Genomic DNA, 27,487 nt, shown 5'->3' with positions numbered 1-27,487 from the left:
TGCCAGCTCCAGCGGCGCCACTGTGTTCAACCCTGAACTCTGACCTCTGACCTCTCCTGTGGAAGACAGCAGCAGGGGACGAGATAAAAGAGTTCCCACTGCTCGGTGAATGGGAGAGCGTCGACCGGCGTCCGCCACATTCTTCTACTGATACACATCGGTACAGGCAGGATGTATCAGGACTAAATTTAGAGACTAAACTAACATTTTAGTTTTTACACACTGTGTAAAGCAACGCAGCAACAGCTAAAATCAAAGACAAGCTAAAAATACAAAGCTTTGGCACACCAAATGGCAGATGCTGTGAGTCACTCTGCAACAGGTCGGATCAAGCAAGTGGCCGACAAAACGCCTGAGCTGGTGTGAACAGTGGAGAAGAAAACAACTGGCCCTGCATGTGGTCATTAAAGCTTCCCACAGAAACTCTGACTCCTGTTTGTGTTCAGACGGACACGCTGGACGACAGATGGCCGACCCTCTCTCTGACAGCAGGGAGGAACATTCCTCTTTAACTAACTGCTGATGTGACACCTCTGAGTTTTCACCGGCTAACTCCTCTGACACCAGGGATAATACTCTGTGACACTGAGACAATATAAAGAGCAGGACGGTTTCTTATTTCTTTATGTTAAAAAACTATGGTTAAAATCACACAAGGTAACAAATCAACTGTTTATAGAAGCACTTTTGGCCCCTTTAGCTGACATTTTATCAAATGATGAAATGAGAAATCAGCTTTGTGCATCAGCTTGTTTTAGAATATAAAAAGCGATTGATTAAATCAAGCAAAAATACCAAAAATTCTCTGATTATTTCATATATGATACTAAGTTGAACATCTTTTGGACAATGTTACCTCAAGTTCTGTTGTTTTATAACATTTTTACAGACAAAACAATGAATCAATCAAGTGAGATATGAATAGACAGATTATCTTATGAAAATAATCAGTCAGCTTTTATGGGCTCAGTTTATGGCTGCAAACAACAACTCATTATTGATTTGTTTGGATTAATCAGCCAAGTAACTTTATTTTCAAAAGTAAGTCACTAATTTAGTAAAGTGGCCAAATGTTAACTTTTAGTTGCTCATTTTGTCCGATTAACAATTAAAAAAAAACAAAACAAAAAAAAAACTGTTTTATTCATGATAGCAGCATAAAAGCAGCAAATCATCACATACGACAGTTTTTTCACCTGGATGAAGTTTGTCAATTAAATTTAAATTTCTATGTTGATGTAAGATGGTGCTGAAAATGGTAAAATGAAAGCTGAACTTGTTTGGCATCCCTTAACTTCTATACTAAAGATCTCCTTCATCACTTGTTTGTTTTGGTTTCCACATTTGTTGAGCTACTGCAACAACTTGAGATACAAGAAAACATGTTCGGCTCCTGCATGTTCCTGGAAAGATTCCCAGGACTTCCAAACTTCCATGATATTCCCCATCGTCCTCAGAGGAATATTCAAACTCCCTGCCAGAAACACGCCCATTAAAACTGCCACACATACGGAGCGATGGTGAAACTCAGCTTACTGTTGTGTGTCAGAGTTGGACGGCGGTTGGCGAGAGTTTGTGGTCGACAGGAATGTGTTGGCGACAGCCCGGATCACATTACTGACACCCGAGGAGGCCGATAATCTCTCCGCTGCACAGCAGCGTCGGCTAAATGTCACGCGACGGCCAAATCACCTGCTAATGAAAGCATGACAACACCGGGCCAAGTCTCCCCACAGAGCACAAGCAAATCTGAGCTCCTGGTCAACCTTTACATGAGATTTTTACTTCTAAAGGCCATGTTATTTAGAGAACAAATCAAAGTGTATTCTCCACTGGGAGATCTGTTAGGGTTAAAATATGGCTTTAAGACTAAGGCATGATTTACACAGTGAAATAAGAGACTTGATCCCAGCAGGATCAACCTGAATATATAAAATAAACACCCTCCGCAAGTCCGGCTCAGTGCCAACACCCAGCGCTGGGTCCAATGTTCTCACGAGAAATAAAATAAAATGTCATTAATTTATGTGACAGTTGAGACATTTTTCTCATTCTGCATTTCGAACATTGCAGTCGGGGTTTGGCAGCCGGCCCAAACTTTTGGAAAGCGGCTTCAAACGGCTGGCAGAAAGCGAGGATGGCGCGGGATCACCATGCTGAAATACTGCTGAGCGGTTTGAGCTTTTGGCTCCGGAGACGCTTCTCAAGCAGCAAATAATCAAAGCACAGCAAACTGAGGCGGTTCACATGAACGCTTCAAAAAACGTGATCAGGGTGGTACGATCTGAAAAGAGAAGTCTTTTGCTTGTGTTTTCTACACGTCCTGATTGCTGCTGATTATCTTACTTTTCATATCTTTCTGTCATTCTGATGTTTTAATTAAGTGTTTTCATATTTAAAACTCGTATGTATGCGTATGTAAACTTCTTGTGTTCTTGCAACAACCAGTAATAGTCAGAAATTTATTTTTTTCTTGCAGTGAGATCAGATCAGATTATTTCAATTACTTTCTCCAGATTGAAAAATCTTTCAAATGTAATAGATTTTACATCTCCCCTCTAAATTATCGCATCACTGGGAACATACACAGATATTTTTACAGTGTAAACTGAACCAGGTTGAGATGATGAAATATTCACAGCCTGACCGTGTTGCTGTCGGGGTTTACTTACTTTGCAAAGAGGTTAGAGGAAGATGAAACCTGATAAAGTTTTGTTGGAACAGATTCAGGGTCTCTGCAGACCCTCAGATTTTCATCACATCTTTATTTCTACATCTGATTTGATGATTTGGATGTTGTGTAAACAATTAGAGGATAAATCTGATGTTATTATCAACAAACCAACGTGTTCGTCCTTCTCTCAACTCATTCTGTCTGTCTGACAACAGTAACTCTATCAACAACGTCCAGAACAATTAACCTGTATCTCTCCAAAACTTAGAATCATCAAATATTTCATCAATTAACAAGACTTTCATATTCAGCAGCAGAACCAATCCCCACCTTTTCTTAATCTTATCAGCTCTGAGGTCAGTTCATGAGGAAACCTATGGCCTACATCTGTGTGTATGTTTTAATCTGGATCTCAGGCCTTTGCTCTCTGTAAAGCACTTTGAAACCGACCTGTTTGTTGACAGAATAAATTTGACTCAACATGAAAACCTGTTAGAGACTGACCAAAGTGCACTGATACTCTCAACCCTGACAACTTTCCCACTGACTTTCTGCACGAGTCATACATGATACTACTGACAACAACTCGAGATAAATCTGACCACAGATTAGTCATATTTCTACTATAACAGACGTGTGAACATGTCTTTAAATGAACCTGGAGGGATGGAGGGTTCAGTGCAGTGTATTTCCAGAGGCCCAGTTTCCACAGTTTACTTTAGTCACTGATGTAACAGAATTTAATTTCTCTGTCACTGGTCTCAGACCAGTCTTATATTTGCAGACGTCTCTGGGCCCTCTGCCCTCTGGTCAGTCAGGTGCTGGTGGGAAACTCTCTGTGTACCAACAGAGAGCACATGGCAACAGTTTGTGCTCGTCTCTTTCCTGTTTCAACATGACAATGCCTCTGTGCCAGGGTTACTGCTGTTACACAGTGTTCAGGCACACACCGACTACAGAACTTACCCAGCAGCTCCATTGGCTTTTTGAATAGAGTTGCATCACAGAGTAGCAGAGTCTTGACAAAACAATAGCAGAGGTGGTTGGTGTCAAAGCACAAAGCAGGGATTTCCCAGTTTGAACTGAGTGACTGTGAACCAGGTCCCATCACCCAGTGCTGGTCCTCAGTGATGCTTGTGTCTGAGTGGAAGTGAAAGTGACATATAACTATAAAATATAACATATGTGTATCAGAAAACTTAACTGTAAGAGATGAAAGTCTTTGATGGATCAGTTCTAGTAAAAATCCAAATGTATCTGTCAATGACTCAGAGTTTGTTGACACAGTTACATTTATGGACTGCCCTCTAAATTCCTGGCCTGACAGTAAGTTGAAATATTTATAAGTGATTTTTAAGTGGGTTAGCCTGACTGTCCCCGGCCAAACACGTGAGGAAGTCCATAAAAAGAGGTGCAGGTGAAACTCCAGCTGCTCGTAAACAGTCCAGTCAATCATTTGTCAGAAAGATCAAAACAAACAAGACGTGCAGCCTCATTCAAAACACTGCTATGACAAGACTCCTCATCTATCAAATCCTGAGACACGTGTCATATCTTATTAAGTAGTATTTAAAACAAGCTGTTCAGCTCAAACCATTTTAACTAAATCTGAGGAAAATAATTCAACTACAAGTTGTTTTTGGTTTATTCTTGTTCTTTTTGAGGAATAGAACTGTTCTGATTGAACTCTACATTGCCTTATCAATACAACGACTGGCACGTGTTGCGTTGCTGTTAGCACAAAGACGGAGTTCGGACCTGACACTCCCCCCAGCTGGGGGCAACAAAAGGAATATCTACTCCACCTCCATCACAACAGGACAAGGGTGGAGAGCCAAGAGGAAAAGTGGCAAAAGAGCACTGAGGCTATTCATAGCTTCACTGGGCCTCTGTCGAACCCCGACCATTCATTTCACTGGAACGAGGCCGTGGGGCGGGGGTGGAGGGGGGCACTGTCAAACAAACACTATTCAAGAGGAAAAAGGATTTCCTTGAGCGCTGTGCAGATTTGTGCTCAACAGTCTTATAAAGCTAAACAAACAGGAATTCAGTGAGTTCACTGAACTGACTGCACAGACCTGAAGCTGCCCAGTTTAGTGGGGTAAAAATGTAAATCAAGTATAGGTGATCCCCAAAGTCATCACAAAATCAAAAGGTATTGATCCACTGGGCACCATGAGTGTATGTTTCCTACTTCATGGGAATCCATCCAAAAGGTTGTCAAGAGACTCACACTGCCAACCACAGAATTACACAGCAATAAAATGAGGCTAATTTCTTTATGGCGATACAACATCCTACTGTTACAGTGATTCTGCTGTTATATCACAATATTACACATCAGTCCTGCAGGTTTTAGTCGTTCAGTTTCTTCAGGACATGACCCAGCTCGAACAAATCTCCAAATCTGCTTTACCAGGATCCAATAATAAGGTGTTACATGAATCATGGTGCTAATACTCACTAATACAGCACAGAATTCACTACGTCTGGAACATGGGACCTGGTGACACCAGGTTATTGCTGAAACTAATGATTACTGATGATGACTAATTAATCTGATTAATCAATTGTTAGATGTCAGAAGATGGTAAAAAATAAATGAATAAAAATGCCCATCATGAATCACTTGTCAGTTCATTAATACCTGAGTCTATAATACACAAGCTCTACAGGAGTCGTTTGTGAACGTGGCTCTAAACACTCTCACTCCTTAACGACATCAAAGTTTCTCACAACAAATGTTAAAAAAAAGCAGGAAGAGGCGCTAAGCGGAGGGAATCTGGCTGTTTCCTCTGATTCACCACGCTCCCTCAGTGAACTCAGTTTTCACTGATAAGACAAACACTGGGTGGGAGACCAGCTACAGCCTCTATCTGCCAGCTGGTTCATGTTTTGATTGAAATCATGTTACTGGTCAATCAGCACACAGTCATGCAAATATCAGAGGTGTTAAAATGGTGTAATGACTGTACAGTTCAGTAGGAGTTTAGTAGTAACCTCACTCTGTTGTTTTCTTTGTAAATATCCAGGAAAGACAATAATTAAAATAACTTATCAACAAGCACTAAAGCAGTAAATTTTATTAGATTAGATTAAGAGTAATTGGACCAGTCTAACAAGATCTGAGACCTTAGACGAGGGAGCCATATTATTTAAAAACAGTGCACACTTTCAAACAGTCTTTCTAGGAAGACATTCAAAGTGGTGCACTTGTTTGTTCACATTAAAAGTGTCAGAAACAGTTGTGCAATAAATGAAAAAAAGACACAGAGTTACGATCCCTAGCACTGTGACATGAAGCAGGAGTGAATGTCGGATCATTGGCTCTAATTCGACGTCAGATATCTCGGTTTGATTGTTGTGTATTTCTCCCACTTTTTCTGATGGAACTTCAACAGTCAGTGTCTTGCTCTGCCTGTTGGACTACACCTGGCCACAATGAGGTTCTCAGGTGACGGTTAGACACTCTCCTCCCACTCAACAAACAACACTGTGGATCCGAGGGAAATCTCTTATCGCATTTTACAGGATGAAATGTGGGTTGATCTGGACTCGCTCCAGGTTGATGAGCTCAAAGAACACACCTGTCCCTCCTCACTCACGTGAGTCCTGTTGGCGACAGGTGGACACAGAGAGGAGGCGTTGCTTTCTGTTTGTTCACTGCAAGTGAAGTTCAGCAACCTCAACATAAAAAAAGGACATGTTTTCATGATGGATAAAGAGTCGAATAGGACTAATGTACTGTCTTATTTTAGGGATTTTCTAAGTCAGTTATTGAGGGCAGAATCACTGGTCTTTGTGCTCTGCAAATAACTCGGATAAACAAGCTCTCTGTCAGTCAGGTGACTTAGTCACAATTATTCAGTGTGAACCAAAATGAACCAAATACAAGAATGCAGCAAAGTGAACTTTCCCAAATCACAAAGCCAAAGACAACAAGCTGGATCACACCCTTAAAATGTTTCATATGGTTTATTACAGGACGGTTCAGTGAAAAGACTGGATCATTATTAATAGAGGTTTCCAGCTGTGCGGGTCTCTTTACCGCTAAATGAATGCACATTGTTTAATAAGGGTATTGAAATATGCCTCTCTTTCTCCCAGACCTGTGACCTTCCTTCCTTCATCTTAAAAATAAATTAAAAAAGAGCAGACAGGAAGGTCTTTGTTAGATAAAATTCTTCAAACTGAAAGCACAAAGATGAAGAGCTCTGGCTACTCTCCACCATTTTGAGAGATAAAATAAGTTTATTTTGGCGAAACAACATCAGGAGGGAGGGAAGAGTCCAACTACGTGATAACAATCCAAACTTCTAAACTGAAAGATTTTTAGAGAGAGGAAATTAACAAACTGTTGGAGGTGAGGACAGTTTTATGACCTTATTTAAAACCCAAATACTGACATCTTATCAGCCAAGTACAAACGCAGAAAGATTGTCAGAGAGGTTGTGTTTGCAGTTGGTTTGTTTGAATGACATTTATGAGGTGTTTTACCCCCATAAACGTGACAAATTTAAATTGACTTTGGTGGAAATCCAGACCATGCCTCAAGTAATAACAGATTTGTCTAGGGGGTGTTAATCCATTGTTCTACAAAAGTCAACAAAAACCCAATGTGGGATCCTCAAATATCTTGTTTTGCCAGACCAACAATCCAAAACTAAAAAACATTCAGTTTATTATCACATAAAACAGCAAATCCTTTAATCAGAGGAGCTGGGACTAGAGAGTGTTTTGTCTTTTTTATTTAGAAATGGCCCAAATCATGAATCGGTTATCAAAATAGTTGTTATTTTGCTTTTTATCTACTAATCAATGAGTCAAATAATCATTACAGAGGTTCATTTTTATAACAATAACCATTTAAAAGGATTGACAAACTGATATTGGTTGGGAAAACATAAATATTTATTCTTCTTATAATCTGTCTTCTTCTATCTGATCTTACTGTGAATAACAATATGCATCCACCAATTCTTGCTTGTTTCTAATCTATAAAACTCAGTAATATACAGAAATTCCAGGTCAGTATTTTTGTATAACTTCGTCCTATACTTCCTCATACATTTGTTTTGTTTATACACACCCCTCCATAGAGAGAACTGGATGTGTCGGTTTATTTTACCAGCCTAAGAACATTACAACCAGCTGGTCGCCATCTATGTTGCCATGTGCACCTGCCAGACGAGCGCAGCGGTATGTGGATCTGTCTCGACACGCTGAGCTCAAGGCCTGAAAAGTGTGTGTGTTTACCTCCAAGCTACAGCTGTGTGATCAGTTCGCTGTAGTAACACGGGGCTGATTAAAAACCGCCTCAGGGTTCAGGCACAGAGAGAAACTCACTGAGAGCTGCTTTGTCGATTGTCTTGGTTCAATACTTCCTGATTATGAACCGATTTTTTGTACTGCTTATTCTCTGATGAGAAATTTCCTGATCTAAACCAGGAAATCTTCTAAATTTAGCATGGTGGCATGTGTTTTGGAAAAGTTCTTCTGCGGCTGCTTGCATTAAGACGAAACACTTGTCCTCAGAGTTTTGGAATATCTTAAATGAAAAAAGGGGCAATAAAAATATGGTTGCACTCTATCATCTACTCCTAACCTAACTTAATGTAATATCTAAGACGTTTTAAAGCCAGCTGGAATATTAAATTAGACTTATATTGTGGCCGGAAAACTGGTTTGTACTACAGCTAAAAACTATTTTCATTATCAATTCATCTGCCGATTATTTCCTCGATTCATTGATGAATCGTTTCATTAATAAAAGGTCAGAAAACAGTGAAAGAATTCCCCATAACCCATGGAGATGTATTCAAACAGTCGAAAACCTTTCGGTTCATGATCAACATGACGATCAAAAGCATTCAATCCAAGCACTGAAGAAGCTCGAACCAACAAATGTTCAGCATTTCTTAATCAGTTAGCAAATTAGTTTCTCTCAACAACACCAAGAAACAACTGCATTTTTGATCATCACATCCTGACTTTGAAAACAATTCTTAGAAATCTTCTCCATGACTCTCTATAATATAGGATGTTCTTCTAACTGAGGCGAGCCGTGAGAATATGGCTCTTAGAATATGGACTTCCCCCAAAGAATTAATGGAAATCCCTTAATATCCCTCTCCTGGGATACACCTCTAGCATCATTTTCCCTCCAGCCTGGTTGGGGTGTTCCTGGTGTTTGTGGTCAGCTGGAGCGGCTCAGTGACAGCCGGCGTGGGAACCAGCTCCAGATCAAACAAAAGTATTTTAACGTGACTGACTGAACCTCCCATGAAAGGAACCTGTTGCTGAAGTTGTACAATGCGAGTAAACACACACACACACACACACAGATACACACCACACACACCCTGACCGCCTACAGCCAGAGGCACCACTCCACTCTGTGGTTACACTGTAAATACAACAGCAGGATCTGGGTCAGTGACAAATTTAGTCAGAGAAATAAAAATAAATTCAAATTCCAACATGACATTTGTCTGTTTATCTCTTTACAGATCACATTAAATGGTCTACAACTCTTACTAACAGTGCATCGGTTAGAAACCAGACCGTGACAAGAAATTAACTTTTTAATAAACAAGTCTGCTGATATTCTGTATTTTGAAAACACCAACAGTAAACTGAATTAATCCTACTAACAGGTAGAAATCAAAGAATTTGTCAAGTAATCGATTAGTCAATCAACAGAAAATTACTCTGCCACAATTGTGATGATAAATCTACTGTCATTTTTTAAGTAAATACCACAGATCAAAGCTCCTGAAATGTGACCAGTTTGTGGCTTTATCAGTGTTCTATGATATTCAAATTAATTGTGTGTTTTGGCCGACTGGTCAGACAGGAGCTGCTCTACTGATGTTCAAAAACAACATTTTTTGGATGTGATATATTCCTTCCTCAACGTGACCACACACTGTTTATTTCCAAAATACTCACTAAAGCACCAAATGTGGATTAATTACGCTGCAGAAAATAGTTGCCAACAAATGCACGATTTCCTCCAACAAATGCACTATTTTGAGTCTCTTTTAAAAGTGAAACTACATATCTGTGAGCCACAGACAGGGTAACAAGCTCAGAGAGTACACAGAGAGGGAATAACACATGAGGGGTTTTCAGACCAAACAGTTCTGGGGACTTCCTGAAACAAACTGTGACTGAGGATCTCTCCAAAGAACTACAGACCATCAAAGGTTTTTTTCTGTTTCCATTCACACCAACAATAAGAACACTGAAGTGACACTGCTACACCAGCTAACAGTTGTTTCTGATCCTTCCAGGTTTAGTTCATCAGATAATCTTCACAGATGAACACCACTGTTCTAATGTAGTAAAAAGCTAATGTTAGGCTATAAACCAACAACACCACGGTCACATGGTGTCATCGTTTCAGGAAGTGCTAACATGCTAACTCACTTCCAGGTTTTAGGTTCAAGAAGAAACTTAATTGAGCCATGTGACTGACCTCTGAGCGCCTGTCTCTCTTCTCATGCAGAACAAAAGTCTGATCTGTTTTAATGGCGCCACCACCACCACAGTGAAGCGTCACAGTGACCTTTTGACCCTCCACACGGTGGGAGGTCGACCTTTGTGAAGAGCTGTTGTCATCTCGGTCTTTATACACTCAGCACTGCATTGTCTCTGCTGCTAAATGACATATGTATTGATATACAATTGAGTGTTGTTGGAGGACAAGCTGGTATGCTCACTTTCTCACAACAGTAAATTCACCTCGTACAAAGGCCTTTCATCAGTTTCAGAGAACTCAAAAAACAAAACAGATGTGATGTAGTTTCGACTTTGACTCACTCCTCAACACAGCCCCAGCTGTTTTCTGAGGAAACATCAAACAAAATAAATGTTAGGAGCTTTTCCCACCTATAAAAATATCTAAAACAACATCAAAACAACCCCTTATTTTCAATATTTTACTTGTATTAATATTTAGGTGTCATCAGGAATGCAAAAATCTCAAATGTTTAAATGTAAAAACAACAAAAGAGACAAACTTTACACACTGAAACACAGATTATCCTCCTGCTGCTGCTGCTGCTTGTCCAAACTTGGTAATTCAAAACTTGTCTTTATCGAACTAGAATTATGGGTCTAATTGTCATTTTATGGCTGATCTGTTAACTGGTTGAGCCTGTTTATAGCTTAATGACACACTGTAATGCATATGAACACTTGGCATCGAGCTGCATGTGAATGTGTGTGAATATAAATCTCATCCAGCTGCCAATGAAAAACAAGACCTGATCTTTTTTTTTTTTTCCCATGATCTGTTGAACTGTACTGAAGGCAGAAATATGACAGTAAAAGAAGGTAAACACTGCTGCAATCATGGAGGTTTTCCTTATCAGAGTCAACCTGCTGCCTGTTACTGAGTCAACACACATGTGCAAGCCTAATTAACCTGGACCATCATTTAATACAGTATACTGTATGTTCTAGCTGTTGTTCAGAGAACAAGTAACCAAGCAAAGCCAATAAATGGAGCTGATTGTGGCTGGATAATAGACTTTAATGTGTCTGTAGCACAAAGAACAGAAAACTGTGGAGTATAAAAAAAAAAGCATTTAATGTTGTTCTTTGATTGTTTCTGATTTTAAGACTTTTTCACAACTTTAGACCATTTTATTTAAGTACAATCGCTTATGCTCAAACAAAATCTGGCCTCTTTTGTTGAAGTTTTAATCTGTACAAAACCCTGACAGATTACATCTCATTTGACCATGCAAGTCTTCCTCAAAAACATTAACTTTACAACATAAATACACATTTCTCATTATCACTCTAAGGAGATCCTGGACCTGCTTATGTTACATAACTAACATTATTTTTTTTTTATGGCTTAACCAGCTGATAACTTTTTTCAATTAATGGGTCAGTTGTTTGGTCTGTAAAACATTTTAAAACAGTGAAAATCAACTGAACAAGGTGATGTCTTTAAATGTGTTTTTGTATTTGGCCAGTAAATAGTCCAAACCCCAAAAAATATTTAGTTTACTACAACAAAAAATGTACAGAAACAATTAATTCATGTAAAAATAGTTGCCGAGTATTAGATAGTATTAGATTAGGTATATAGAGCAGGTGGGAAAAGTTAAATATTAGCACTTACTTACATCAAAAATCTACTAGCTAACAGCTCCCCACAGAACCGTTAGTTCCCCCAAAAAGTGACCCATAAGATAACGTTAGGTCTCACTATTTAGCAGCCTTACCTCTCATCCAGTCCACCACTTGTTGCGGGGTCCACTTACTCACAGCCTCCATGTCTCCAAACCGCAGCGACAACCGGCTTTACTCCGGGATTTAGTTAATTTAAACCTCGCTCGTCCAAAACACCGAGCGAAGCCGTTAATTACGCATAATTAATTCGTAAACGCACGAAGACGAACGGTAGCTACACGTCCAACGGTCCGCCGCTCACTAACTGACTGGGCTCGTGGAGAAAAGTTTATTAGAAACAAGCGGCGCGTGGGGCAGGTATCCGGTTACCAAAGCGTTGACCAATCACATGAGAGTATTCTAATGTTGCCTTCAGGTGCTGTGGGAATGACCTTGTATTAACAACCGTGCATCAGAGCTTTGTGACGTTCAAATGTGATAAAGTTGTATGGAAAACTTTAGGGAAATAACATATTTTGACAGTTTTTTGAAGCGTAAAGAAGTAAACACAACCCCCACAGCTCACAGACATTAAAACGAGTATTTCCTCACAAGTTACCACAGTGTAACTTTTTATTCTTTTGAACTTAAAAGATTTGAAACATTACACAGTAATTGTGGCATGTGTAAAAGTTTGGGCACCCTACAAAGTAAGCGAGATTATCACATTAAAAATGTTTTCCCCGGTCTTTAATCAGATCTTTCATCCTCTGAGCTCCACAGCAGCTCGGTCGTGTGTGATGGGTGTTGGCTTGTTAAGCTTTTTTAGGGTCTGCAGACGTTTCCCATGGGAAGAACACATCAGAGTCCTCACAGGGAGAGGGTTATTAACCATACAGATGAGAAGAAGAGCATAACACAGGGTGAAAACACAGGGAGAAAAAACTGTAACTGTAAAAAACATTCATTCAAGATCACAGTCTTCTTTATATGCCACAATCTGAAGGTGTTGGACAGAACAAATAAGAGAGAGCCTTAATCTGAGTCATAAAAGCGTAACGTTAACCACCAAACATTGAAGTAAAACTAAAAAACTGAGGCATTTTCACAATTACACACTGGCTTTTTAAGAAAACCACACATCTTCTGACATCTTTTGATCTATTCTACCATTACTTAAACTATAATTTGAGTAAAATTTTGAGTGTAGAGCTTTAAATTGTACATTGACTCAAATGAAATGACTTCACTATTATCAGTTATGAGTATACAGTGTTAGTATCACATAAAAAAGACATTATGAAACTCTGGCATTATCACAATCATAATTTATATTATGGGTATGTGAGACTTTTGCAACTGTCATCATGTCATTTTTTGATTTGTCTGACAGCACCTGAATGCAGCTTTATTTTGTGGGCGTGGCCTCCTGTTGCGATTTCTTATTGGAATTTGATAAAGGGAAAATAAAGATATTTCTTTTCAGTGGCTGCAGCTGTAGAAAGTAACTAAGTACATTTATTCATGTACTGTAGTGAACTGCAAGTTACTTCTGCTTTTAGTTGCATATTTCCATCATATAGACCTTTATACATCTACTCCACTATATTCAATTGGGAAATGTTGATTTAACAAATTTATCTGAATTTATCTGACAAAACAGCAAATAAAAATGATTTCCTGAGATGTATCAACCCTAAACCTGTTGCTGTGAGTCTACGTAGATCCACTGTAGCTGATTTTTGACAAACATTGCCCTCCTTTGACATAACACAGTAAAAACAGCCTGAATACACATGGACAGACAAATAAAAACACGACTGACTGCTTGTTTCTATAATAATGTAATAGAAATGTCAATTGTCATTTTAAGGCATAAATTGGAATGAACTTCTCAAATACCAGTTTTCTTTCTTTCTCTCTGATGAGAGAAACAACATAAGCAATTTAAACACGTTTATATGTTGTTTTTTTTATTGTTTTCTGACATTTTATACAGCACACAATCAATAATCAATGTAAATATCTGTTGGTTTAAGCCTCACAGTTCTCCTATGATGGATTAATGTTATAAATTCCTCAGGTTTCCTGTGTGATAAAGACCTGTCACACAATAAGCTAAAAGTAAAGCAGATCTTTAAAGCAGTATTTCACACAGATGATGTGACCAGAACAGTGAAGATGTTAACATCTAATACTCTGAGTAACGCAGTGGTTTTCACCAGGAGATGGCGCTACAGATTAAAGTGATGGAGGGGATCAAAGATCGTCCTCAGACAGATGACTCACTCTGAGGTTTAAAAAAAGAGGTAAGGTATCTCTGTGGGGAGATTTCTCAGGACAGATAAGTTACCTGCTTTCATTTGCATATTTCAGACATTTCCTCTGTTAAAACCCTTTTCTTAAATCTATTTATCCTTCACATTTACATCCATGAAGGGGCAGAGTTCATATATATATATATTCTATAATAAAACATATTTACAGCATAAGCAAATGAAATGTTGCACAGAGGAGACAGGTTATTGCACAGTTATTTTGGCATGATCTTAATATCATGTAACATCACGTTTTTGTCGCATTGTCTTAAAGGTGTGATTTTATTATAGACTTCATAGTTCTTTTTTCATTCTACCTGTTTTGTTCAGCAGAGGCGCCGGTTGTTCGGTCCCTGTAAACCCGGTCAGAGTGAGACCTCCTCCTCCTCCTCCCCTCTCTGTCGCTCCTCCTCTCCGGTGAGAGTTGGTTCCTCTGTGTTTGTGTCGCGGTGTTAATCAGATCCGCATGAAGCTGGAGCTGCTCGGTCACAGCGCCGCTTCTCCTCCTCCTGCTCCTCCTCCTGCTCCTCCCGCTGCTCGTCAGGAAAGTTTAGAGGAGAAAACAGACGATAAAAACTCTCCTCCGCCGGTTTATCTCTCACTTCCACACCGAGTGCAGAGGACGAACCGGGACCGTGGTCGGTAAACTCGGCTGGGTGAGGAGTTTAACGGTTCGTTTTCTTCTCGTCTCAGCCGCGATGGAAGCGGAAAAACCGCCCTGTTCTGAGAGGTAGGAGAGTTTCATCAGTTTTAACTTTCTCTTTTCATCTGAGAGGGAAAAATCAGAAGGTAAAAACCTGCAGGATGTTCCAGCCTGTTGCTTTATCTGCACAGTTACAGGCTGGAACTTCTAAAATTCTCCAGATGTGATCATGAGGAGATAAAATACAGATGTGACAAATGATTTTAATACGTGATATTGAATTAAAAATGGAGTTTACCTTTAGTTTCTTATCAGGAAACATGAAGAGAAACATTGAAGAAGAGGAGACTGGTGTGTTCTGGGCTGATTAATGCAGTTAAAACAAATACATAATCAAAGCACAGTAAATATTCAGTCAGAACATACATCAAATTGAATTAATTACACCTAAAATATCCAATATATTCAGTATATCCACCTAAAGACAGCACATTAAAGATCACATTTAATGATGAGTTATTACCCTGTGTGTTAATTTTTGTAATCTGAGTTTTTAATCTGTTGTCAGCAGATGTTTTGCAGCTGTTTCAGAAATCAGAAGTAACTGTAATATAATATTCTTGATATAAATCTGTGATGTGATGTAATTTCGGGCTCAGTTTATCTCCACGATCAGCTGCAGGCCTCTGTGAATTCTCATCAGGGTTCGACTGATCGGTGTTTGAGGTTCAGGATCTGTGAGTCTGTCTCTGAAAAAGGTTTTTATTTCCAGGCAGAGATCAAACGAACGTTAAAGTTTGTGGGTTGAAATTCTAGAAATGAGAATTTAAATCTTAACACAAAGCAAAGTGTGGTGTAAACAGAGACAGAGCTTTAAGGCGATGTGGTGACATGATAATATTAATCTGCAGAAACTCCTTTTTGTTTGTGTCTGTGATTTTTTAAAAATTATTTAGTTGTTTTATATTTTAACACAAAAGATCTTCACCTGAGTTACAGTAATGAATAAATCTGATCTGTTTTATCTGATAACACAGAGATTTTCATGTTGTTCTGTTCAGTGACAGAAACAAACGGTAACCAGAGTGAGGAGTAAAGAAACCTGGAGTCCAGTTAATGAAACCAGACTGTAGGAGTGGATTAGAGCTGATTTAACTTATTAAAAAAACACTTGAATATTTAGATGTTGATATTCAGAGGAAGTGTCTGCTGATGTGAGCCAGGCCTGGTGAAAAAGAGATCTCAGAGAACGACCAGAAATGGTTGATTTGTTTAAAGCTGGAAAAGTTTACAGAGAGTTTAGATGTTCATCAGTCCAGTCAGACCAACTGTCTATAAATGGAGAGGGTTTAGTTCTTTGGCAGAAATCTCAGTGAGCCTCAGAGTAACAGCTAAAGGTTTACAGAGGACTGAGCTCAGAGGCGACAAACTGAGAATATGTGGGTCCAAACTTCCTCCTGAACACTGTGCAGATCTGATCCACAGCTACAGGACGAGCTTCAACCAGTTATAATGAGCTCTTTGTGTTTTATTATCTTAAGCACATTGTGTTTGTTTGTTCTTGTGACTTAGGTGAAGATCAGATCACATTGTATGATCAGTTAATGCAGAAAACCAGGTCATTTCAGAGTGTTTGGAGAAAAAAGTATTCACACCCCCTGCTTCCATGAGCTGGTGCAGTGTTTTAAAGTTTGGAGGACTGCAGAGCTCTGAGCAGATTTCACAGACAGAGGGATGAACCTGAGGGGATTATTCTTTAATCTGGTGTCTTTATTCTCTACAGATGCTCCCAGTGAGAAGAGAAACTACAGATCTGCAGCGTTTCATGCTTGTTTTCCCACCACCGCTGCTCACAACATGATCAGGAGTTTTCATCCAGCAGGAGGCCTGAGGATTTAACTGTGTTAGAAAACTCTTTACAGTTGAACTCCCCAGGATCCCCAGCTTTTATTCTACTGATTCTTTTTTCTACCTCAGAGATGCCCAGCAGTGAGAGGAAACTTTCCATGCAGGATTTTACTGGTGAGAAATGTGAATCAAGACAAACGAGGAGGCAGAAAACTCTCGACGAACAAACCCGAGCAGCCAGACGCTTTCTATTAGTTTAGTTTTGTTTTGGATGTCGTTCACCTGCGAGGCCTTTCTCCCACCTGGACGACGTCACAGATAGCAGCCAATGTCAGCCGACAACAGCCCACCGCCGCCGCCGCTGCCGCCGGCCTCCCCTCGGTCCTTCCCCGTCCTCCCTCAGCACGCAGCCCCGCCTACCCCGTCGCCGTCGCCCAGCCCGCCCGCCACCCTCTGCGGCCGGCTGTCCAACGGCAGCCAGACGGCCCCCAGCCCCACCAACTCACGGGGATCCATCCAGGGCGTCTCCTTCCTGCTCCAGATCGGACTCACCAGGGAGACGGTGACCCTCGACCCCGGAGACCACTCGCTGTCGGCCGTCAGGGAGCTCGTCTGCTCCATCGTGGATCAGAAGGTAAATCTTACAGATCTGTTCTCTGACAGTGTGTGTGCTTCACCAGGAGATTTTCTTTTTCACGCTACAAAAAGTTGGAAGTGTTTTCTTGTCGTCTTCAGAGAAAAAATCTCAAAATTTTAAGATACTTGTCCCATGATTATGAGATAAAGGTCCATGAGATACAGTTCTCCTCTTTAGCTGAAGGTCCAGTCACACCAGAGAGTGACCACATGAAATTCATCCCTGCAGCCTGGTTAAATATTTGAGACTTTGTGACAGTGAGAATGACCGGGGGCTCCCGGTTTGAAGTTCCAGACTCCAGGTGAATGCACAAAGCTGTAGAGGATAAATGGGGAAAACTCTGGGCTTACATGAGGCACACATGAATATAGCTTTCATTTTTAGGGGATATAAAAGAGCAGAATACACTCAGTGTCCAAATACAGCAGCTCAGCCTGAAATGTAACTTCTACAAAGATAATAATAGTTCTGAGCTAATAATAATAGTTCCTCCTCCTGCGCTCCATGTCAAAACCTTCACCCGAGCACTCGACGTATGTGGAGTTTATAACATCCTCCTGTTGTGTGATGTTGGAGCAGTGATTATGAGCTGTAGTCAGTCAGAGATTTAGTTGATTCTGACTCCGCACTGTGCTGACAGTTTGTACTCAGGGTTGCACATTTATTCATAATAAGATGTGATGCTGCGACACAGTTAATAAGATGCTAGTTATCTTCCTCTGTTTCTGTTCCCTGAAAGTTTTCACTGCGAGTGAACCCCCGGGTCTGTGGTGATGTGTTGGTGGTGTGACGGGGCTGTAACTACCAGGAAACACCCTCAGTTTGGACTTTTTCCATTTAGATTCACACAGATCAATAATTCAGAATCACTCGGGACTAAATGAAGGTCACATGACTCTGTGTATTGGACAGAGTTTTGATAAAAAGCTGCTGTAACTTCATGTTTTCATGAGCTGACTCTGGTGCTTCTGGTTTGGCTCAGGCATCCGCTCTCGACTTTTATCTCTCACCATCTACTGGTTTTACCGCTTGCACTGAACACACCACCTGTGCTTACCACACTAAATGCATTTCTCCGCCCTACACACACACACACACACACACACACTGTTTGCAGTAAACCAAGTGTGTTCACCTGTTTCAGAAAAAACCCGATGATGCTCTCATTTGAAAACTTCTTCCAGTTACTCCCACTGTTGTTTCTCTTCCAGCCTTTCACTGATTCACTGTTTGATTCATTGATTGATTGATTGACTGAGGGGACAGTCAGTGGTCGTGTAGATATTTCACTCACTTTCACTCGCCGTCTCGTCTCGTCACTGCTCCATGTGTTTTCAGGCTCAGCAGAGGAAAACTCTTCTCATGGGGAATGTCACTTCCTGGTCGTCGTTGCTGTGTCAGCGCTCTTTATTTCCTCTTTGAACAGCTGGGTGTTGTGTTGCAGAAGCAGCAGGGTGGTCGGTTCGTTTCACTCGCTGCGTTCGATGAAGATAAACACACTCTGATTCTTATAAACCAGTCAGGGTGAGATAAACCTGGGCTCAGAGTCCTGTTGTTAAAGACACAAACGCCTCCAAACCCTGGAAAACCTTTTCTCATGAGAGAGAAGTTTTACAGTTTCCACAAAGAATAAGTTTAGAGGAAGTGAAATCACAGAATACACCAAAACTGAGTGAGTAAACCACTGATACACCCTTACACAACCCAGTTTTTGGGTATTTTCAGCCTTTATTTGATAGGGACAGTAAAAAGAGGAAGGACAGGCAGCGAAAGGTCCGGCCGGCCGGGAGTCGAACCGAGGACCAGCCACTCAGGTCCTGGACCCAAAACATTCGGCCTTTGAGTCAAGTTTCACTGTTACCAGTTGTCGTTCATGTCTGTGCAAGTCACTGAGGAGGAGGTTTAAGAAATTGTAAAGATGTTGTTGAGACACCAAAGATTCTGACATGTTAGACTTTTTGTTTGGTTGTCGTGGGTCATCCAGGACACCACATCACACTACGAGGCCTGTTCTCTGTTCCCGATGTTCATATTCAGGCCTGATGTTGGAAGCATCCTGTCACAGTCAGGCTGAAGTTTGTGTTGTCTGACTTTCTTCAGTCAGGTTAGTCATGCTGTTGTCCAACAGCAGGTGATCACAGATCAGTTTTTCAGAGCTGTATGGATCAGTCCTGGTGTTTAATCCGTCACAGATGAACACTAAGTTGTTTAAAGTGCAGTCAAATGGTTTTTATTTGCTGCTTTGTGCAGTAACAGGAGATTTTCAGCCTCGGTCAGACGTGGTGATGTCAGGCAGATTATGCAAATATCACAGCTACCTGCTAATTTTCTTAACTGCCCTAAAACCCGCAGTGTGACGACACGGTGGAAGTTAAGAATTTCCAGGTTGACAGGATCACTGGAGTTTTCTTTTTCCTCCCTTTGTGTCCACATCGTGGAGCCGTGAGCTCCGTCTGAGGGTGGATGGAAGCTTCAGGTCTGATTTACTGCCGTTATGTCACCTCTCTGCTGCGGCTGTGTTCGTAGGAGGGAGGAAGGGGGAGGGGGGTGGCAGGGAAGGAGGGAAGTTCCCCTCCCTTGTAGGTCGCCACACCAACCAACCTCCCCCACCCCCCTTGTCTGCAGACAGAGAGAAAACTCTGATGTGTTCGATATCAGCAGCGACTCTGAATGAGTTCATGTTGGAGCCACAGAGGACGACGATCACCTGCAGCTCTTCAGCTCATGGTGTCGGTTTAACTGCACATTTCAACTCTCTGTTTTCTCGAGGCTCCGGCACCAAACAGATAAAGTTAGAGACTCGATGAGATAAATGACTGCAAATAAAGAAACGGCAAATGGAAGGGAAAAACCAAATGAATCTGTAACGGCTGCCTGTCTCTCTGTGAGCGACCTGTGTCCTCCACTCTGCTGGTTTCCATGGTTACCAAGGCCAGGTGGTGGTTCAGGTAGAGAAGAGAGATGTCAGTGTTTTAATGGTCGCTCAACCCACCCACAGAGCTTTTAAATACTCTGACAGAGTCTGAAACCTCCTAACTCCAGCTGTGGTCATTTTCAGGCTTTTAATGACAACTGATGGAGTTTTATTTGTGGCTGTTGTTGTTGTTGTTTTGTTTATCCTAAATGCTAAAGAAAAAAGCTGTTTTTTTAAAGTGAACGAGTTCCTTCACTCTCATTTAACTAAATACCTGAACAACCAGGGCTCCTGTTTATCAAACTGCTGAAAGTTAACTGAGCAAAAATCCTTCATTTTTACTCACAAACAAGAAGAAAAATTATTCAGTCTCTAGAGAAAAAAAAATCAAAGCAATAATAAAGTTAAAAACAAATGTCTTTAATTTATTTTAACCATTTGGCAAAAACAGGCTTTGTCTGACTCTTTTAATGGTCGAGAACGAACCAGGATTAATTTTCTCTGCACAGCCCATCACATAAATTAACATGTTTGATGAGGTTCCCTGAAGTATGTTTTTTATTTATTAACATTGTTATATTATGAACAATTGTGACAAATATGCTGATAAATAAAATCTACAGTGGTGATATAATTTATATATCTGCACTGAGCTAATATATTAGCTCTATATCAAAACTATTTCAAACAAAAAACCAAAATAATCACCTCATGTTCAGGTCATTTTGGTGAATTTTATTTTCAGCAGTTTACATGGTGTGTTGTGTTTTTTGGACTCCTGTGTTATAGGAAAATATCCATATTCCTCTTTCCGTGTTTCTCATTTTCACTCGTTAATGTTAAATATTTATAAATTATATGATCCTATATTGATTAAAATGTTTTACAAGTAACCAGCAAGAAAAACTGAATAAGAAGAAGAAAATAATGACAAAACCTATTTTAAGTGTTTTAAAAGTGAAGTACATGAATGACAAAATGTGAATGAAAGAAAAAAAGACAGGTAATTGGTACAGAATGGATGAAAGTAGTATAATAAATGCAGGAAGTGCTGGATTTATCTTAATTGCTGTTTAATGTGATTTAACGTTAAGTGAGGAGGATTACTTCTGTCATTTATTTTCTTTTGCGTAACAAAGTTGAGTTAATGAACATTAATGGCGTCTGTCTGACTTTCACTCGCTCTCTTTTAACTTTTTAAAACCCCGGCTTAACTTTTCAAACTCCATCTGCCGTCTCGTTAGATAAATAAATAAAGTAAAATCCCTGGAAAGGCAGCAAGTTTCCAAGTGAACTCTGATCCTGAACATCACTCACAGCTGCTGTCTGAACCTAAATTGTGTTATAAAATCACTTTTAGTCTCTTTTCTTTCTCTAAACTGTTGAGGAAAATGAGTTAATGCACCACATCTACGAAGTCTTAACGAGGCTCGAGCTGCAGTTCCTCTAATGGCCACTAGAGGTTACATTCATTTACTGCTTTTTGAGTACTGAATCAAAACAATGAGCTTAGTATAAAATATTAACCAGAGCAGCTTTAAAGATAAACTGTCTGAGAGGAAGGTTGAAATGTCTTTTCTCCATTAGAAAGTGTGGACTCATTTTAGTCGTGAAATGACTCGATAAGATAAGGGGATTTCTGCAGTGATTTACTGTCATTTTATCGTTTGTGTGTCGTTAACATGAAGCAGATGTGTGAAATCACTTCATCGTTGTCAGTTATGAATTACAGCTTTGTACACGTGTGACGAGACTCGGTTTGCATCTGTAATTATGTCTTTAGATGTGTAAATGCTTGAGATCACATCAGGTGCCTGATTTATCTCTCAGAACCTCGTCTGTCTTCAGCAGGAAGTTTTGATAAGGAGATTTGTGGCTGTCATTTAAATTATTTAAACTACAGGGACGTATGTCCTGCTTTTTATGCCTGCTTGTTTGGACCTGAGCAAGACAAACACAGGTAAACTGAAGGATTACTTTAGAAGCAGTTGTTGTGTGCCTGTAAGTCTGAGTTCAGGGCATGAAAGACTGATGCGTTTCTGAATCGAAGCGCAAAGGTCACATTGAAAACACGTCAAACTGAGAAGCCGACATGCAGCCGTTAAATGTCGACACATACGTGACCTCTAGCCCTCCTCCTTCATCTGCACCAACGACTGTACCCGACTCTCCGATAAGAACCAGGAAGTGGGTTTGTTTCCGTCACCTGATCAGAAACAGGAAACTGGTTTTGGGTTTCAATGTTTATTTCATTTCATCTAACAGATCAAATCTGATCCAGGTTATCTGATGCTCATTTGCATCTAAACTGTCACTGTGGTGTGAGATGGGTCAACTTTAAAGGGCATTTAAAGGACCTTACGTCAGATTTTTAAAAACATTTTTATGACCAGTCTTGGATCAGTAATCTGTTTGTTATTACCACAAACCGATTAAACTTTCTCAAAGGTTCTGCAAACATCCTTCAAACAAACTCCTGTTATATTACGGCAAAATGCTTCTCTTCCTGTGTGGCTTCATGCAGCAGATGTGCTGTTAGTTTTAGTTCCCTGTTTTATTCCCTGTACTGGTTCAACTGCTGGTTAATTACAATAAAGGTCTTAAACCAAAATAATGTTTTTCCCCCTTTTCATTCCATTTATAGCTCCATTAGTTAACAGCTGTCGTTTCTTAACGTGTTACCAAAATAAAAAGGTTCCTGTCCTTCAACCGTTTTGATTGTAGTCATGACCTTGGTCTCTTTTGAAAGGTAACTCTTTATATTTTACAACCAGAGACTCAGAATGAGTAGAAGAGATGCTGAACCAAAGTTACAGAGGGACAAACATGGCATAACTATAACGTTTTTTTGCCGCGCCTATTTTTTGGCATAAAACAGGGAATCTAAAATGTGTTGTATTTTTGTGTGGGAAACACTTTAAAGTCAGCAGTCTGAGTTGCTGCAGTGATGTGAGGATCTTAACATGCTTTCACAGATAGAATCATGGAACTTAGAGCTTTCAGTTGATGTATAATTTGTTAATGTTGTGTCCAGTACGGACCAAAACACCTAAAGTAAAAGATTCAATCTGGTTTTCATCAATGAAATCTCACAGCTCAAACCAGCGTGGACAGATTTCTAAAATCGAAAAAAAAAAAAAAAGCCTCTTTAAGTGTTGGTGTGTTGAGTTTCTGTGGCAAAGGAGAAACTTTTTGTTCTGTGTGGTCGTGAATGAATCCAGAGGAAACGCTGAGGTCACTTTAAAACACAAACACACACTGAGGTCTCTGAGGAGGGAGGATGTTGTTGTGGTCAGGGTGACAGATGTCGAACATGAAGCACCGTCATGTGTGTGTGTGTGTGTGTGTATATGTGTGTGTGTGTTTCAGGGTTTCATGCACCATAAATGTGAGAATTTGATGCTTTCTGTCATATGTGATGGTAAACTGATTTTGACTTTTAGATCCGATAAGACAAAACATTTGAAGACATCAGGCTGGACTGTGGAAAACAACGTTGTATAGACAAAGGTAGCTTCAGATTCTGTCATATTGTTTTTATGATTAGTGCAGGACACAGTAACTAAGACAAACAGAGCGGTACACACTGAACAAAGAGAAACACAAGCAGAAATTACAGACAAAAGACGAATAATGACGACAGAAAACAAAATCACAGTGTCACAATTTAACCAGGATGAATTTGTCTGAGGCTATCGCTGCTGTTAGCGGACACTGAGGTGACCAGTTGCTCCTGAGGTGTTAAAGTAAGTGTGGAGGTGTCTCATCACTGCACAGCCACATTATAAACTGCATGAGTATCTTCTCATGAAGCTATTTTTGTCTGTTATTGAGTCTTATCTTCTAATAAAGTAAAAAAAAAAAATCAGCCAAACAACAACAGTAAGGAATACTGTTGTTGTCCAGTCGAGGTTTGTTTCAGGATTACGAGCTGTTCTTATCGCACTCACTGATTTATTCAACACTGAAAGTCAGAAAGTACATGCTCTTCAAAAATGTTTTCCAGTGTGGTTGAATAAAAGTTTGTAATGATTATTTTCATGCCTGTCACAGCTTCACTGAGCTGAATGTGACGTCTTGTTTTATTTGAACAGAAAGTCCAGATATCAAAAGTATTTAGTTTCATTTGATTTAAATTTTATATGACAGAGAAAAGCAGGAAATTCTTTTATTTGAGAGGCTGAAATCAGAGTTTGTTTGATGATCAGAAGAGCTGCTGATTGTTTTTCTGTCGGTCGACTCATCGAGGAATCGACTGATCATTTCGGCTCCAGAAGGTTTTTAGGAAACAGAAAGTTCAAAGTAAGAACTGAATGAAATCAGCACAGTAACTGTCCTGACTCTCAGTCAGAGCCGGTAGATGTTGACGAATAAAACGTCAAAGAACGGACAGAAACCAGGACAGACAGAAACATCAAGAGGAATTCAGCTTTTTGTTTTCACAACCTTTAAACCAATTAAACCCTCACATTACTGATGTGTGTGTGTGTGTGTGTGTGTGTGTGGTTTTCAGTCGTTTACTCGCCGTTTAACAAGTGCATGAATGAAACTCCCACACAAACACTCGCCCACTCCGACAACCTTGACCCACTCAGCCGCTGCTTCCTGTTGTTTCCCCGAGCGAAGGTGTCAGAGCGAGCGGATGCGGGGAGAACAGGAGGAGCACGGCTTGTTTACCTTCATATTTCCCATCATCCCTGTTTTTAGCGCCGTCTCCCTCCGGGGGGGCTAATTGCACATGTGCAGTGAAGGAGCTGAAGAGTTTTATTGGAGCAGAAAGGCTCTTAGCGTCCTGCAGCGGAAGATAACGGACGTTTTATCTGTTTGTGCTCTTCACATCGCTGCCGGTCCAGATGTTTTTATTAAAAAAAAGAAAGTGAAATGATAAGCTGCTGTAAAAGACACATGAGACAGGAGACAGGAGAGATAATTACTGTGATCATTAGGGACAAAAGTCACTGGCAGATTGATGTTCACAGTTCCAGTCAACTAAAAACTGACTGAAACTCGTGGACTTTTGATTTCAGGACTCAAGACTAAAATCTAAAACAGAGCTACAGTAGAACTGGAATCAAACGTCTGGAGCATTTAGCTCAGAGCACCTCTGTGGAGCTGCGAGCTCGGCTGTGGACTCTTAAGCTCCATTCAGATGGGATTAACATAACAGGGGGAGCTGGGAATTAAACCTTCACTGCGCACCTTTGTAATTTAACTCATTGTTCCGGGCGGTGTTTTAACCAGCAGGAAATGACAGGATATGGTCTGTAATGGACAAAAGAGACAGACAAAAGCCTCTGGAGGAGGGGTGGAGGCAAACACTCTGTCAGAAATCTCAAAGATCGGACTCTTTCCTCTCAGAGTCATAACTCAGTCCAGTCTTAACAAACAGGCTTGAAACAGTGTGATTTACTCTTCCTGAAGATGTTATTATCTCCAACAAGTTCACATAGAAAGCACAGAACAAAGAGGCTTCAGAACCTCATCACATTTTTAGGTTTTCTTCAGTATCACAGTCATCCAGTGATGGGTGTTTGTACATTCATGGTTACACTGCAAACAGGAGCTCCTAAAAAGTAATTTGGCTTCTTTTAATGATGCCAGTGTCAGCTAAAAATCACAGTGTGAGAGAGAATACCAGCTGGTCTCAGCACATCCCAGATAAACCTAGAGGTTTCCAGGTTTGTAGAAACAGCCGATAGACAAAGTAGAAGCTCTTCCTGCAGAAAAAAAATCCCTTTTAAAATACAAGGATGTTGTTCTGGGTGGGATTTAAAACCACAGGAAGAGGCAGCCACTTCGCTGAAAAACAAAAGGTAATTGTGGATGTAATTATTAACGAGGTGGGGGTGAAACGTTGCTCACATACGCTCTGGGTTAAAATCACTAACCAGGGTTAGGTAATGTTAAATTAACACCACCTCCCTCAGGGACATCGTCTCCCTCCTTTATGATACAGTTGCGTTGTGTTTGTGTATCCGTTCGTGGGCCGGATGTTCAGTTTGTCGTCCTCCCGTTTTGAACCAGGATTACTGGGCTCCATGAACACTTAGTCTTTCTGATAATGGCGGATTAAGAGGTGGTGGAAACCCCTCCCCGCCCCCTGACTCTGTAAATGATGGCATGGCGTCGGAGGACGAGACCTTGCGGCCCCCTCCTCGCTCCAGCTCCTGCTACAGAGTTTAAAGGTCGCAGAGGGGGCCTGGAGGTTTTGGCCTCAGCGACCCTGACGACCACGAGGCTGTGGCGTCGTCAAAAATCTGGTTTCAGTTTGGTGAGGGCGTCGGTGAAGAGTTAGAGAATGTGAAAGGGATTGTGTGTGTGTGGAGGTTAAGCCTGGTTAATGGAGGATTAAACCATAAAGAGGGGATCAGTGTGTATTAAACACACACTCTTGTCCATTAACTGAACTCTTTGGTGCGTTCCTCCGCTCACCTCAGAGGAGGCAGCAGCTGACGAGCGGCACTAACGTGATTGGACGCAGCCCAAACGTGTCGTCAGTGCGGCTGAAACCAGAGGTGTTTTCACCCAGTCCTCATGGAGGATTTCTCTCTCAGCTTCCGGTTTAGTCCTGGTTTCACAGCTGCTGCAGGATGAGAAGAAGAGCTGACATTTTTAAAATGTTGTATTTACTTATTTTAATTTCAGAAATCAACAGAACTTTGCATTAGAGCTGAACACGTTCTCATTTCACCACTGATGGTGAAATTTACTAGAAAAAGGTTTGAGGTTGTTTAATCTTTCCTGCATACGCCAACATCTTCTCAAATAAGTCATCTGATAAAAATTATGATTCATTTCCTTCTTCCTTGATCAGATGAGAATCAAATTCAAAATCAAATTTAAAGTCGAGTTAAACAGTTGCTTATTTAGTTCATAAATTATCAGATGTTGTATTAACCAGAGAAAAACAACCACAAAGAGCCAGGCAGACGCAGACGATCACAAAGACAAAGCATCATGTGGAGAACTTGGAGCCGTTCGCATGTCTGCTCATAATGTCTGGGCTTTAGTTTGACAGAGACGGTCACAGGTCGTCCTCTGAGCTCGTCCTCAGCTGCAGCTTCAGGACAGAACTAACCGAGCGACTGTTCCCTGAGTCTCTGTCTGTCATCGTCTGTTTGTTTGAGCGGCGGTGTGTAGCCACGTGGTTAATGACTGCAGGGTGTCGGTGACAGGACCTCAGCCATAATTCATGACAGACCTTCTGTGTGTGTGTGTGTGTGTGTGTGTGTGTGTGTGTGTGTGTGTGGTGCATCTTAACGCGATCCCAGCATCGTCACCTGTTGGTTGAGTTTCCTGCCGCTGTCAGTGAGCGCTGCAGGAT

The 27,487-nt window shown here is 40.6% G+C and overlaps 2 protein-coding genes across 2 annotated transcripts in view; one reads left to right on the top strand and one right to left on the bottom strand.

Moving 5' to 3' along the window:
* cnksr3 (cnksr family member 3) overlaps nucleotides 1–12,142 on the bottom strand; it is a 40,436-nt gene extending 28,294 nt beyond the window's left edge. Inside the window, exon 1 of the mRNA XM_018660114.2 lies at nucleotides 11,917–12,142. Coding sequence (XP_018515630.1) covers nucleotides 11,917–11,968 — 52 coding nt within the window. The 5' untranslated portion in view covers nucleotides 11,969–12,142. The remainder of the gene's footprint in view (nucleotides 1–11,916) is intronic.
* A 2,427-nt stretch (nucleotides 12,143–14,569) lies between these two features.
* The window catches only part of LOC108872450 (serine/threonine-protein kinase D3), a 28,237-nt gene continuing 15,319 nt past the window's right edge, over nucleotides 14,570–27,487 (top strand). Inside the window, exons 1-2 of the mRNA XM_018660122.2 lie at nucleotides 14,570–14,851; nucleotides 16,548–17,246. Coding sequence (XP_018515638.1) covers nucleotides 16,941–17,246 — 306 coding nt within the window. The 5' untranslated portion in view covers nucleotides 14,570–14,851; nucleotides 16,548–16,940. The remainder of the gene's footprint in view (nucleotides 14,852–16,547; nucleotides 17,247–27,487) is intronic.

Source organism: Lates calcarifer, linkage group LG7_1 (assembly GCF_001640805.2).
Source record: "Lates calcarifer isolate ASB-BC8 linkage group LG7_1, TLL_Latcal_v3, whole genome shotgun sequence".
Taxonomy (NCBI): Eukaryota; Metazoa; Chordata; class Actinopteri; family Centropomidae; genus Lates; species Lates calcarifer.
Note: the sequence above shows the minus strand (reverse complement) of the source record. Positions and strands in the feature narration are given on the sequence as shown.